Consider the following 15620-nt stretch of genomic DNA (forward strand, 5'->3'; position numbering starts at 1 on the left):
AAGCTGTGCTCAGTGTTAGCACCCCGAACCCAGCCCACACAGAACAAACACCCCCAGGGCTCTTTGGGGGCAAATAATCCCTTTTTGGTTTGTTTGTTTGGTTTTTTTCCCATGCTGGAGGGAGAAAGAAGGGAGGAAAAAAAAAGAAACATTTCCATAACGTTGGAGAAAGAAAGAGACGCAGCAGTTTTTCTTCCAAGAACACCCATACACACACACACAAAGAACTACCTCAGGTTTTCGTACCTCAGCACCTTGCGCTTGTGTTGCCCTTGTAGAGATCTCTTTGTATGCCTTGTAAAAGAGTTGGAGCTGTTTTTTTTTTTCCTTTTTTTTTTTTCTTTTTATTATTTTTGTAATAAAAACAAAGTTGGAAAACTATCTCGACCAAGTCAGCTGCGAGGCGGGAGGAGGAGGAGGAGGAGGAAGGAGAGCAGCCCACGCGTCCCAGAGCTCTGCTGTAGTGTCCTGCTCGCTGAGAGCCCGGCAGCCGTTCCTTCGGAGAAAGCTTTGAGGAGTGATCAAGTGAGAGAGGAAAAGAAACACGCACACAAAAAAGCACAGACAGAAAGAATGGAGTAACAAAAAGCGATGAGAACCACGGCCCGCGGTGCTGCTGCTTGTCTGCTGCAAAGCGTGGGGTGAGAAGAGACAGCGACAGTGACAGAACAAAATACAGCCAGCTAACAAGAGCCCGAGCTTGCTCCACGTTGCTTTCTTTCCAGTGCCTCGTGGTGGCCGTGCTGAGCGTGGGGTGCGGGTGGATGTAGGGACCCTAAAGCTCGGGTGGCCCTGCTGGCTCCCACGGCCACTGCTGTCTGGTCCCTGGGCTGGGCATCGCTGCACAGCCAGATACCAAATGGGGAGTGGACAAAATGAGGCTCAAACTCCCCCCCCCCCTTCCCCCCTCACCACCGTATGAAAATGGGGCACAAATATGGTAGTGGGAGATGTGTGCCTGAGCAGCAAGGGTGGCACCGAAAGGAAACCCCAACTCACAGCCCCTTGGCCCGGGCTCCTTCCCACCACCAGCAGCTCCAAACACCAAAGCAGGGTACGTGCTGCTGTAGGAGCACTGGGAACAAGAATTTCACCCCCTTTGGCCTTCAGCCTCGTGTTGCAGCATCAGGGCACAGCTCACAGCAGGATGAGAGCAGCCCCCCCACTCCCTCCCCACCCAGGGAGGGCTCAGTGTGACTCACGCTGCATCACAGGCCCCAGGCACATCAGGGCAGCACAGGAGAAGGGAAGAGATGATTTCTCAGCAAAGGATGTTCTCACAGGGACACAAGAGCAACAATCCACAGGCAAACTGGAAAAGGATACTCCAAGCACTCAGCCACGGGTCCTAACAGTTAAAATCCCCCACGCCCTCAGGGAATCCACAGGTTAAGTATCACAGTAAGGACAAAACGTGACAGATTGCCTTTGTAATAGCTGCCTCTCCTGGGAACCTCCTCTGATTTGTGCTGGATTAAGCTAATTGGTTCGGAAGCAAAGACTGATCCAGCTCCTGGCCACACATAAACCCACTCAGCAGCTCCCCGGGGAGAGCAGCCCTGCTGGCAAGCACAGACATCCCCCAAAATCAGCATCTTCCACCTCATCACTGCTCAGGAACAATCTGACAAAGTTCTCAGTACAACCTGAATACAACAGGCAGCCTACACACAACTATGCAGCAGCCTCCACTCTGAGACGGTACACAGGGAACTCAACGATCCCAAACTTACTGCAGTTCAGAAGCACGAGCTCAGGAAGACACACAAAAAAACCCAGACCACAACCAGCTGGACTCAGTAAGGCATTCTCACTGCCTCTTCAGGACTTCACAGCATTGCCAAGAGGTCTGTGCTCTGGTACCCTAGCTAGAGTCTCCTTCCTCACATAATCAAAGACCACTCTTGATACCTCTTCTTTTTTTCCACTTAGAAAAAAAACCACTCTATTTCATTACAAGGTAGAATTCCTTTCCAGTAAGGCTCTTTATATAAATTACATATTTACTTTAATAAAGGAACAAAATAAATACTTCTCTTTTCACATTAGATAATTCCCTGCAGACAAAACAGAAACAAAACCACCCCGACTACAGGGGCTTCACTACAGATTTGTTACAAATCAAAAGACCGTCAATACTTCTCTTTTTTTTTTCCCTTTCTATGGTCACCATAAATCCAGTTCTAGGGATCAAGTAGATCATAGATATTCCAGAAACAGAAGAAAGCTCTCCTTGAAGAAACAGCAGCTAAGCACATCGTCCTTGGGGAGGTCAGCTTGGCTACCACAACTGTTACCACCAGACTTGAGAGTCCTGTTTGTCCATAAACATGGCCACGTGTGCAGTGAGGGGTGAGCCCTCCATCCCAACGACACAGGTTCACACTGTTTCTTCTCAACCATTCCCCTTGAGAAGTCACAGCAAACTTTCAGACTCACTCAAGGCACGTTAAGCTCATTTCAAAGAGAGTTACTGTCTCCAGAATCAAGAAAAAAATAACCATTAACCACTGCTTTATAGTCTAGAAGAGGAACATTTGAGTGCTTGCTGCCTTTTCGAGTAAGGCATCACCAAAGGGATAAAATGCTAGAATGAGAGTTATGGACTGCGAGGTGATCACGGCATTAGTCTGACAGCAGCTGCTGGTGGATTATTTCCCACACCATCCTCTTGCGGAAGTAAGGCATGTGATTCTGAAAAGAAGAGGAAAAAAAAACCACTAAATGCACAGCAGGAAGAGAGAGACAGCACGTATCACATCCTCACACGTGGAGTTCATTTCAAGCACTGCCACCACGGCCACCGTGAGTACAGCACGCCCACTTTGGTGCTGCACGGGTGAGACCCAACAGAACCACACCTCTTTGACTGTTAACAACAGCTTCCAGGCTCTTTCATGAAAGGCCACTACGTCAGGGTTAAATAGGGTTAAACCTATTTCTCCACAAGACACAAAACCCCATTGGTGGCTGTATCTTGCCCAAGGGGAAGCTCGTTGCCTGAGAAGCAGATGTCCTGAGGATGGTGAATACAGCTCTGCTCAGGCACTGTGCACCACAAAAGGAGAAAGGTACAAAAAGCTGCATAACTTCCCCAGCTCCTCCACGCAGGCATTCATTCTGGAATTGTTAGGAACTTCTGCTCACCTCTGTGAAGGTGATGGGTTTATCTCTGGAGACGTAGTCTGCGTATTTGCACACAAAAACTCCACAGTCGTGTTTATTTGATTGCTGAGGGATCTCCTGATGGATGGAAAGAAAGTGGAGAAATTTTTCCTATCTTAAAAGGAAAGCAATTTGGAGGCAGCCCACCTTACCCACAGCCACCAATACACTGACCTGCAAACCTACACGCACAACCCACCTCCTCCTCCCACACACACCAAGAATACACCCAGTGAGCCACATCTTCACACCCCTCTGCTTGGATGTTACAAGCCAAATTCTTGCAGGGGTAGCAGCTATCCACCCTGTGAGGAGGCTCAAGGTTTGCACTGTGAGCAGCACAACAGTGTCACATCTCCTGAGTTTGACTATTAATTTGTTGAAAGAGATCAGCTCAACCCTTTTCTCCATCACCTGCTGGAATCTGCATTCCCAAAGGAGGATCATCTCAAAGCCCTACCACCCAACTTGTGAAAAAGGTGCAAAGCCAGATTGACCCTAACGTGGCAGACTAGTAGAAAAACAAGCCAGCAAGGAGAGGCACTGCCCCACACCCCAGCACGGCTTCCCAGTCTGCTTGTGGGAACCTGACGAACACGAGGTCTTATGGATGCTCTCTAAAGGTAAGCCTTTTTAAGAAAGCATTAAAGGCCTTTGAGATGAGGAGTTAGGGTTCAAATTTCAAATCCAAGTAATGCTCACATACATGTGACTCCATGTTGTGATGGGTCCACTCCGAGCACGAAAGCTTCACCTTTTGTTTCTCCCAGCTTTCTCCTTGCAGGTAGTGGCTGTTTAAAAACACAACAAAACAACTCTTCATCTCTCTATTTCAGGCCAACAAAAAAGAGATGCTGAAGGAGCACAGGAAGCCAAATGGCAGCAGATCTTTACTGCCGTAAGGTATTTGGAGGAACAATTCAAATGTTACACCTGCACACACAGTGACAGCTGTGAGCTAGCAGTCACCCATCAGGGATGAGACCAGAGACACCAGGACACTGCCATGGAACTGTGAGTTCACAGCTGGTGAAAAAGGCAAATTTTATGTTAAAAAGTTTGTGGAAGAATGCCATGGCTCCTGTGGAAAACACGTTTCCTTTTGGTGTTTCTGCAATGCCTCCCCCTAGTCAGCGTTAGCAATGAGTAAAGCTCGGCCAAGGGCAGCGTGTTTGTGCCACGGGGCTGTGACGTGCTCCATGGTGATGCTTTGTACACACACATACTGGAAAGCTGGCAGAGCCCAGACATGCATCACTCCCCTGGATGGAGGGGGCAATGTGAGAATCGTTTCTGTTCCCCAGCTACAAAAGAACTGAACACTTCCAGTTGCATTGCAGACACAGAATCCCTCTCAGAGTTCACATCACAGAAGCACTGACTGAGCAGTTACTTACAATACAGTTTCACAAATACTGTCTCCTTTCTTTCCAAGCGAGTCAAAATACACAATGGTCTTCTTCCTGACATCTACAACCTGTTATTGAAAAGTAACAGTCAGACACTTCACAAACCCATGCAACAAACAGAACAAAAACTGAATGACATTTCTGGCTTTCTTGCTTTCTACCTATTTAATTCTTCAATTAAAAAGAAAGAAATCCAGCATGACTTACCACTAATGTCCAGTGTTCTCTCAGGTGAATAGGGATCAAAATGATGTCGTGCTTGAACAGATTCACATTTCTAGTCCATCTCCTTACTGCTCCATAGCCTGAGGAAATAAACTTGGGATAGAAGAAAGTACTAAAAGCATACACTGCTGGATAGTTGTCTTTTTTGTTCCTTTCCACCAGAAGGTTCATGTAGAAGTTTATGATCTGTGTGATAAAAAGCAAACACAAGATGTAAAATTAGACACCGCTCACCGAATCTTCTTTAAAAGGCAAAAAATAAACATCAGAAGCTGCAGCCAGTTTTACCTCATCGTTTAGCCACTGACAGTCACTCAGGGTCTGGATGTCCTCACGGGTGACCTTCAGTTTGAAGGCACTGCTCACGACCTCGTCCGGTTGACCTCTGCCCAACGCAGCCATGACCTCTCTCTCCATGGCCTGAAGCAAGCAATTGAAAGGGAGAAGACCTGTGAGCACAGCCACCTGAGGGCATCTCTCAGCCAAAACCAGGTCTGCTACATGAAGGCTTGTGTGCTAAGCATCACTGTACAGAGTTCATAAACCCTCAGCTTGCTAGGCCTTTCCAATCCAGCCACCATCAGGCCAAAAAGAAGGTGCTCAGTTACATCAGTAGGACTTCAATTCCAAGGCATCATAGCAGCTGTTGAAATGGACTGGGTTTGGTCCCACTCACACAAATCCCACAAACCCTGAGGCGTGCACAGTCAAAGGGGTGGTGTGGGTTCTACTGAACCCTTTTACATCAGCTTCACTGATGACCCTTGCTCTGTGAAGTCACAGCTTTGGACGTTCTATGAGTGTCACCTGCAAATGAAATGGTGTTTTGCAGCCTGCTAATTGGAACATGCTGACAGCTACGGTACCTCTGTGAGCGGAGGAAAGCGTTCCACTCTTTTTTCAAATCCTGGGAATATCTTCTCTTCCACATCAAGGGCAGATGGAGACAACACAGGCACCAGATGCAATTCAGAGGAGTCCTTCTCTGAGGTTTCATTGCCCCACGGTTTCTGCTAGACAAAAGGAAGTCAAGCTAGCAAGCAATTTTGTCTGCTAGGGGATAACACAAAACCTCACTCACGTATAAAACTGGAAGTGTATTTTGAATATACATCCAACCAGCAAACTCCAAAGTTATTTTTTTATTAACAACCACGTTCAAACTGCGTGCCAAAATTAAATGGAAGCAAGAGAGATGGTTTGCCATGAACGAGCATTAGGAAGCTCAGCAAAGCCTCCACACGTGGGAATGAAGTTGAGACTGAGATTCATATTTCTACAGTTAAAACTGTTAACAACCTGAGTTCCAATCACAGATTTGAAGCCAAAGAGATTTTATTCCTATCCCACAAAACTGGAGAGGACTAAAGGTAATGCAGTCCAACACTGCAGGTCAACTAAGTTTGTGTACTAATGGTTCTGAAGCTTTACCCCACAGATTAAAGGGGAGGGATTACAAAAAAATAAAAGCAGAGCGTGCTCGTATCAGTCCAGAAACAATGCATTTTCCTAAAAAGCTGAATACCAAGCTTACCCCTGCACTGGCTTGTTTCTCTTGTATTTTCTTATCTTCCTTTTTGTTTGGTGTATAGTAGCTGCAGAAGGAAACAGAGAGAAGCAGGCTGTAGCAATACTGTCCCACATGATCCTACTGCTCAAAGTGCCTCTCAATCACGTGTGCAGGTGGGTTATCTGCCCCTTTTCTGCCCCTTTTTTAATCTCATATTCAAACCCAAGGTGTCCTGCAAGTTACCTGCCTCGGTTCCACCAGGGTTTACAAGGTTTCTCATCCTTGTAGACTTTAGGATGCTCGCTTCAAAGAAATGAAACGTCAGCTCACAGACCATTTGGCAGAAAGAAAACCACAAGTGCAAACTGGTTCCTTGCAGATGGAAGCACAACTCAGTCCTGCCATCACTGTCACCCTCAGCTGGCCTGCTCTCCACAGCACAGGGCTTGAGGCAGCCAGCAAACACAGCAGCTCAACCCCCATGTCACACAGCACAGCTCTATGTGAGCACACTCTGTGACACAACTGGCTTGCAAGCAATTTCAGAGCCAAAAGCTAGGTACTCCCATGCCACAACATCAAGATGAGTTATGATTCTTCTCCTTCTGAACACTGCTGGAACACACAGAACAAAACCAAAGAGGAACCAAGGCTCTACCTGGTTGTATCATCTTCTCCAGAGAGCTGTGAGCTGCAGCCAACTGCACAAAAAAACAACAGGAATATAGGAAGTCAGCACTGAATGAGGATCAGACAAACGTGACTCTCAGATTATAAAGACAAAAAACATAATAAAACCAACCCCTCTAATAATGCCTACAGAGTTCTGAAGTTTAAACACTGGCAAACAGGCTTCCTGGACACTACATGTTAGTGTATGAGCTCTGAAGCTCAGGATCTGAAGTCACTTTCAGTAGTTACACTCTTCAGCTTACCAGAAAAGACAATCTACAAGAGAAACTAACTTGTTATAAAGGGAGGTGCTGTGCTAATCAGCTGGCTTCATGTTGAAGCTCTGATATCATGGATACAGTCGCATCAAAAAGGATTCAACAGTGATGCACCGTCACAACTCTGAGTGAGGTAACCTGAAGGGCACACACACACCCCGAGCCCTCCTCCACCTGCACAGTGTGGAGTTACTTCAGCAGCTAGCACCACCTCTGGTACAGTGCTGCCGTGGAGGTACAGTTTTAAATGAAGCTTTTCACTTACAAAGCCATTTCAGCAGTCAACTGCCTCTGGTTTTGTTCCTGCTCTCCCTTTTCCTCCCAGAGACGGCTCATTTTGTTCTAAGAGCCCACATAAGCTATACCAGCTCTGATTGATTTAGATTTCCTTCCACACAGACACAGCATATACCTCCAAGACTTAAAGAAATGCACTACTTTGCAAGTCCAGCTATAAAACAGCAAGGCTACAAAGCAGGGATCGCTCACCAGTTTTTAGAGTCATGTACTGATGGGCATCCCCTGCACATTTTTGATCTTCTGGGTCATGTTCAGGAGCTACCGCTGGTTCTCTGGAGTAAATCCGGACACTTGGGTGCAGCAATAAAACAAAAACAGAAGAATCAGAATTTCTATACGTACAATATCTGTTACAGGCACATACCAACCCATATGCAGTCTGTATTTATACAAGGTAGCATTTTCTGTACCAACCCTTTTCTTTATTAAAGATGATGATGTCAGTGTGAATACACTGTCCACACAACATGCATTTCTGGGACATTTTAGTTCAGCTCTGCTCTCCTTGGAGCTTCTCTCAGGCTTTTTATGCAAAGAGCTGCCCCACAATGCTGTCAGGAGCCCTGAGAGTGCACAAGTTGCATTTTCCCTCCACTTCCCCATGTACAAAGGTACAAAGGCTGCAAAAAAAAAAAAAAAAGGATCATGTTCACTTCTTCCTATAATTAATTACCTGCAGCTTGTTGGCTTTGGAGTAGGGTGGTATTTTGCATATTTCTCCTTTAGTAGTTTCAAGAGCTGCTTGTATTTCTCTTTCCCTTCTCTCTGCACATCCTAGCAGAAGGAAGGGGAAAATGAACAAAGAAAGGAACAGATCAGAATCACTGCATCTGAAGCAAATGCTCGTCACCTGGATTCAGCACAGACTGCACAGGTTGCTCTCAAAACACTGATGCTCACTTTACCAGGATTTCCCACGTGTTTGTGTCAGCCCTGTGGGAAGAGCTCGTGCCCCACTCAGATTCTTTTGCAACCATTTCCTCAAACGTGGACCTCTTATCTGCAGCTGCAGTCTGCACCTCTTGCATAATAATTCAGGCTAATATGCATTCCTGTCAGCATACATAATGACTGTGTGCTATGAGTCCCCAGGATATCTTAATCATAGTTCACTGCTTGCCATGGCCTGCTTCTCCACTACTTCAGTCTAAGGCTTTTTCCCATGAAACTGAGGTTTACTACGTATTTTCCAATAGCTGCTTCAGACATTGGAAGGACCTCTCAGTGTTTTCATGGTTGTAAAATTACTGAGTGGTTTAATTTCAAAAGGCCTTTCTCAGCCACATACCTCCTCAGCAGCACAGTGAGGCCTCACTGCTTTGCCTGCTCCTGAAGTAGAATGTTCTGGTGCTGAGTGCTCCTTAATGGGTGGCCTTGGTGTTAAAGTGTCTTCAGGAGCAGGTTTGGTGCAGTGTTCACCATTCCTGTTTGTGCTAAAAATAACAAAGGCAAAAGAGACAGCATGAAGAAAACATTCCAATGAGCACCTACAATTCAGCCTCGACCTACAACTGTTTTGACATGAGATGCTGACTACTTGTAGATGAAGGCCTGCTGTCTGCAATTAAGGAGAAAGCACGCATGGGTAAAACTGAAAACCAGAACAACTGCCTCAAATATACACCGCTGTTTGATCTGCACAAGTGATGCAGGTACTCTCAGGACCATTTCCAAGGCAGCTCAAGCCCTGAGTCAATCCAGAAGATTCTACCTAACCATGCCTCTTCTAACAGGGCCTTTATCTAATCTCCTGCGTCTATGAGGTTTCTAGACTCAAAGAAAAAAAGAATTAGATTATTTGGGGGAAAAAAGGCAGCTGGATATCTCATTGCAGGACAGTGAGATAATGATTTGGATAACTATTACTACGTGGAAGACAATACAAGTGTTTAACAATACCCAGAAGTTCAAGAATGAAAGTGAAAGGTGGTTAAGTCTTAACAGGAAGTCAAAGAAATTGAAGGATTTTTACCTCACATGTGGAATGGTCATAGGAAAAAGGGCTACTGTAACCCTATTAAGGAAAGCACTGGATTCATACGTCATTTGATCTGTAAGGAGAACACAAGTTACATCAGTAACACAGTAAAGAGCTTCACTGACCAAATAATTTCCATTTTTCTCTCTTACATCCTAACCTCATTTGCATTATGTTACTTAATGTTTTCAGGTTTCCATACTGACAACTAGAGAAACCTGTGCACGCAAACACAAACTACTGCCACCCTGAACATTACATAAAACAAGGTTTTTGGGTCCTCTACCTAAAATCAGCATTTAAAAGAATTCACTTCTGACATGCTAGTGGCGGATGTGGCAGAGGTGAACACGTGCATCCAAGGCAGCTCTGGTACTAATGCTAAGAGAAATGTCTTATCCCAAACCAGAAATAATGCAAGGACACAGGAAAGAGACAAGAGCTCATGTGCTATATTCCTAGATGTTACAATTCTAGATGTACAACATCTAGATTCTACATGTTAGGATCTGTATGTAAGCCTGAAGATGGGTCACAGGGTACATGAGGATGGGCAAAAAAGAGAAAAGTTAGAGACTTGATGCCAGCCTTACCAATCTGCAGCATTTTTGCATCTAGTGCAGAGCTTGTTGGTACTGAAGAGTCAAACGCAGAGGGCTGAGCCAAATAAAAACACAAAGGATCACTGTGAGTATAACTTGAATGCAAATACAAGCAAACATAATGTTCCTAAAATGCAGGCTGCCCTGTTATGACTCAGGGATCACGATATGCTGGTTCAGATTGCAGCAGAATGCAAATATTTGCAGATTTCAGACAAGCACACTTTTTTTTCTCCCGCAAGGTGATGCATTTTGATCCCTTAACCACTACCTTGAGAAAAAGAGTTAACAGCTTGTAAACACAGTGAGATACAGATATGAACAACTGTAAAGTATCTGGAAGGTAGCAAACATTGAGCTCCTCAGCTACAAGAGCTGGAGCACAGCATGCAAACTTGATTGAGGCAAACCCAGCCAACAGGAGCTGCCTGCTATGAACAGAAAAGAAGAACCTACTGCTGCACAGTGAAGCCTGTGCAGAGAAGCTCCTTCCTTTTGTCTCGCACAAATTCACCAGTCACAACTGCCTACTTACAAAATGCATGCTTACCCCTTCTTCTGAATCTGTGGTTGAAGATAAAGGGTTGACTGACGCTTCCCAGCATTCACCAGATGCTTTGGGTGGCAAGTTCACCTCACCAGAAGAATCAGCTTCACAGACAACATAAGCTTAAAAAATAATAAAATAAAATTAAATTAAATTAAGATAGGTCATGTAAGAACATGACTGAAAGGGGAAACAAAACTTTCATGGGAAAAGAAATCCATCCTTGCTCCCACTTAGCATAGGATAACTCATTTCCAGTGACACAGCTTGCTGCCAACAGCAGCCAGTGGCAAGTTTTGCATTAGGTGGCTCATCAAGCAGCTCTTCAGAGCTAAGGCTCACTGAGTAACCTGCAAACCTGTCAGCCAGCTCTGACAGAACATCATTCCTTTGGGAGCTCCCTTTTTCAGGGAAGCAGGGCACGGTGCAATTTCCCTCCCTCACTCCCTCCACATATGCATGTACCATTGCAGTGTATTACACGTTGCTCTTGACTACCAGAGAGAAAGAGTTAGCTGAGGTCTAGAAACCAAACTTATCAATGAATTTTCTTGTCAGTATCAAAGAAGCAGAGACACACAGCCCCTCAGACAGCATTTCCAAATGCTGCCAAGCCAGGGCTGCCTAACAAGGAGCTGCAATAAAGATTAAGTGATACCAGAACAGCATGCCAACAGCTCAGCATTAAACTAGGGGAAGCATGGATGGCCAAGCAGGAACTACAAAGCTCCGTGTTTTGTCTAGGAGATGTCTACAGCATGAAAAGCACCCACTTCTCCCTCTTCATCTGACTGAAAAAGGGAAATCTGATCACAAACCATGATCCACACAGCGGGCACTGAGGGCTTCTCTTCGTGCCCCAGATTTTAGGTGGTTTCTCAGAAGGAATGCAGCTATTTTCAACTGACAGATGTGAAACACCATGAATACAGACTGTGAATACAGGAGGGAGCACACAGCTTTGATGTGCAGTGCTCCCCCTGCTGATGCGGACAGGCCAGAGAGATGTGGGACATCAGCTGGCAGTAAAAGTACACCTTCCTGCCACAGCCAGTCCAGATGACACCATACAGCCTCAGGCCATTGGCTACACAGGTGATCACAATGAAGAGAATGGCTCAAAACTTCAATCTTTATGCTGGAGAATAAAAGCCAGTTTGCTAAGGCACAGGAAACCTAAAAAATATCAAGCACATCAATTACTTCTGTTAATGTGCAATACCTGATTTTTTCCTTTTTGCTTGACACTGGTCAGCATCTTCTTCCAGTGATGGCTGAACGCTGCAGAAAAAAACACAGATCAGCACTTGGGAACTACAGATGTGCTTCTAAGAGACTCAATTCCCTTCACAGGACCCAAATCAATCTCATATCCCAGAGGTCTCCCCTCCAAGCACCTCTAGGATCAGCTCAGACACACACATGGCAGCACTGATGTCACCCACCCAGCAGAGCACGCACGGAAAATTAATTCACCCACTAAAAACCAAAGTTCTCAATTCATACACAGGTTTGTCTCTTTCCTCAAGGAAAGAAATGTGCCAGTGATTACTAAGCCATCTGAGTTCACTACAGCAAGCTGCAGAGGGAGGGAAAAAAACCACCTCTAAGTAGGACAGGAAGTATAAGGTGGAAAAGCAACACATCTACACCCACATAAATAACTCACTGCTAAATCAGTGCCTGCAAACCACTCATTTCAATCACTCTCAGCTGCACCCCTCCTTGCTAAGTGGGAGCTGAAGTGCTACATCAGTGGTCACAAGATAGAAGTCAAGTTCTTTATTTATTTATCATTTATACTTCAGGGACAGACAGCAAAGCTTGTTTCTCTCTCTCTCCCTATGTATTTATTTGTTCCAAAACCACTAGTGTTGTGTTTTTGTCCTGCTCTGCAAGGCAAGGACTCTTTGGTCCTCTTCTGATAAAAACAGTTTCAACTGTTCCACTTCCAAGCCCTGCTAAGCTCATCCTTTCTTTGTGCCACATCAGGAACACAAAAAAAAAAAAACCCTTCTCCTGAATTCTGCCCTTCATATAACAGAGGGTGTTCGTTGGCAGAAAACATCAAGGAATGGGTGTGAAACACACATTACTCCTACAAAAACACGCTCCTCCCCAGCGTAGTTAATATTTCAGAAGGCTAAATTACAAAGAAACCAGCACTGCACGTGTCTCCCCATCCACCTTCCACTAACTACCAGGCCTTCCAACACAGACCTTGCACTACCAGGCCTTCAACGGAAGGTTTCCAGCTCAAACCTTCCACAGAGACACCACGTGCTCTCCCCGTGGCTGCACTCATGGATAAATACAGGTTAAAGACCAGGCTACATCACCACTAACGGCTGCTGAAGTGCCCCCCCCCTCCCATCCCCCTTCAGCAGGGCACCCAGTACCTGTCGGAATGCCGTTTATTCTGTTGGTGCTTAGTACATTTGGACATTTGGGGATATTTTGAGGATAAAGCAAGATGAATCTGCTCTTGACGTGGTAAAAGACTGAAAAGTCTTCAATGTTTTCAACTTTTTTTTCACTCCAGGGAAGAGTGAAGGGAAAGAAAGCTCAGCTGGGCGTCCAGAGCAGGAACGCACAGCCCACGAGTTGAGCCCTTGCAGCAGGGGCTCTCCTAAGGCTCCCAGTGAAGGGAAAGCAGAGAGTGTTGAGCCGTATTGGAAAATAAAGAAAACCGATGCAGGAGACAGAGGTGAGCCTGCTCTGCTCACGAAGGTGGGCTCAACTGCCCTCTGACACCACGGCAACAGCAACAGTCGGGTCGCGGGCCCCCACCAATCACGTTCTCCCGCAGCTGTGATGCAAGCGCTTGGTGAAACTTTAAAATTTAAAGCTGTAAAAGCCCATTTTTGGGGGGTGTAACCCCCTCCTGAAGTTCACGCGCTGCCGTGACGCAGCATTTAAGAGCAGCTCATCTTCACCCCGCTACTTTCACTGCTGATATCCACAATTTGTCTTTCTGCCACGGGGAAGCCTCTGTACAACATCAACACGTGCTCTGCTGCTTTGACTGGGAATGGTGCCTGCTCAGGACATCTCTGCACGCAAAACGTGAGCCAGACACGCTGTCCCATTCACCTGCATTATGCTGAATGCCACCTGCTCCAGCACTCGTGGGGAACCACAGCTTGGATTTTTCTTTTTTTGCAGAGCCTCGTGTGAGGAGCTGAGAATACCTTTGCCGTTTTAGAGGCAAACAGCATTTCAGACCTTACTTCCAACAGCACAGCTACTGAAGACACCTCAGCAGATCCACCCTACTTGCAGCCATCTCCAGGCAAAGCTGAGTGCCCGAAGCATGGTGAGCAGCCCGTGCTGCCCTCCCTTTGGGAAGAGGGATGGGGCAGGGATGGCTCAGCTCCACATCATCAGCTCACGCCTGCAAAAGCGCTGCCCTTCCTTCCGCTGCACACGCACAGCTGTAGAGGTCGGGAGGCCCCTCTGGAGACCACACAGCCTAACCCTCTATGAAAGCAGGTTCCCTGCAGTAGAAAAGCACCCAGGCTCTTGAGTATCTCCACAGGAAACTGCACCACCTCCCAGGCAGCCTGTTCTGCAACTCCGACACCTTCACAAGATGATTTTTTTTTCTTTTTTTGTATGAAACTTCCTTTGTCCCAGCTCACGTCCATTACCTCTTGCTCTGTCAACAGAACCCTGCATGAGGGGAGGAATAACCGCATGCAGTAGACGTGCTGGGAAGGAGCTCTTTGGAGAAGGACGGGGTCCTGGTGGCCAGCAGGGTGACAACGAGCCAAGAGTGACCAAGAACGCCTGCAGGACCCCGAGGTGCATCGCTCAGAGCGGGCTGACTGAGCTCCTCCCGCATTGCTCAGCCCCGGCGAGGCCACAGCCAGAGCTCTGTGGCCAGCTCCGGGCCCCGCAGCTCCGGACGGTCAGACAGGGAAACAGCAGGGCAGAGCCCAGTGGAACCGAGACCGAGAGCGGCTGCTCAGCCCAGAGGCCGCGACCCGATCCACGCTTCCACGCCACTTCCACCCCAAGCCGACACCGGGCCCGCCGCTCCCGCCCCTCGGCGCAGCGGGGCCGAGGAGCCGAACCCTCAGGCAGCCCGGCACCCCGCCAGGGCCGAACGCGTAGCGGAGGGACACGCGGCGGGGCGCTGACCTGCGGAGGGGCCGCTTGCGCGGGGCCGGGGGCGGCGCGGGGCGGCGTGCGGCGGCGAGGAGACTGCCGACGGCCGCCACCAGCCATTGGTACATAGGCCCCGGCCGCCGCCGGCGGAAGCGTGTACATCTCGCGCGATTACGGCGGTGAAGCGCCGCCGGTGCGCAAGCGCAGAAAAGCGAGAGGAGGGGCGCGTTCATTCACTGCGCCCCCAGCGGCTGCTGCCCGCACTTCTCCGTGATGCGCACACATCTCCGTGCGCATGCGCGGAGTGGCGGCGGTGAGCGCGGCGGTGAATGCGCGCATGCGCGTTGCTGCTTTTGGGCGTCGTGAGGGAAGGAGTAGGGGATGGCGGTGCTTCGTGCGTGGCTCGGTGGTTGTGTTTCTCATGGCGTGCTTCCCGCTCGGTTAGCGCCTGTCTGCTCTGCGCAGAGCTTCTCCTCGTGTCTTCTTGTCGCGGCTTGGGCTGGGTTTGCGGCTCACGGAGCGCCTCGCAGCGCTGTGGGCGGGAAGCAGCGGTCAGGGGGTGATGCTGGGGCCTGCCCGTGCCCTCACCCCGACCCTAAGCTGCGTTTGGGGGCCGGGCCCTGCCCTGCCCTGCTGGAGCCCCTCAGGCCTGCTGCTTGTCCCTGTGTGGAGGCAGCGCTGCTCTGGGCCTGTTCCTAGCGTGCAGCGTGCTCGGTGCTCAGCCTGTGGTGGGAGTGGTGCAGGGCTTCTGTTGGCTGCAAGGTTGCTCAGCACCTCGGAGCAACTTAGTTTCGGGTTAATGCAAGTCTTGCCTAATACTCAGC

General features: G+C 47.9%; 1 protein-coding gene across 1 annotated transcript; it reads right to left on the reverse strand.

Moving 5' to 3' along the window:
• Positions 1-2592: 2592 nt before the first annotated feature.
• On the reverse strand, positions 2593-14924 carry SENP2 (SUMO specific peptidase 2). Its single transcript, XM_065748398.1, has 13 exons — positions 14763-14924; positions 9532-9692; positions 8848-8992; positions 8233-8333; positions 6553-6612; positions 6334-6394; positions 5666-5809; positions 5088-5219; positions 4782-4985; positions 4563-4642; positions 3872-3956; positions 3148-3243; positions 2593-2694 (listed from the first exon to the last, which is right to left on the reverse strand). The coding sequence occupies exons 1-13, from the start codon at positions 14922-14924 to the stop codon at positions 2626-2628; spliced, it is 1500 nt and encodes a 499-aa protein (XP_065604470.1). The 3' UTR covers positions 2593-2625.
• Between the last annotated feature and the right edge of the window lie 696 nt (positions 14925-15620).

This window comes from Cyrtonyx montezumae, unplaced genomic scaffold (assembly GCF_038088225.1).
Source record: "Cyrtonyx montezumae isolate F1298 unplaced genomic scaffold, pur_monq_1.0 scaffold_5, whole genome shotgun sequence".
In the NCBI taxonomy this organism is placed as follows: Eukaryota; Metazoa; Chordata; class Aves; order Galliformes; family Odontophoridae; genus Cyrtonyx; species Cyrtonyx montezumae.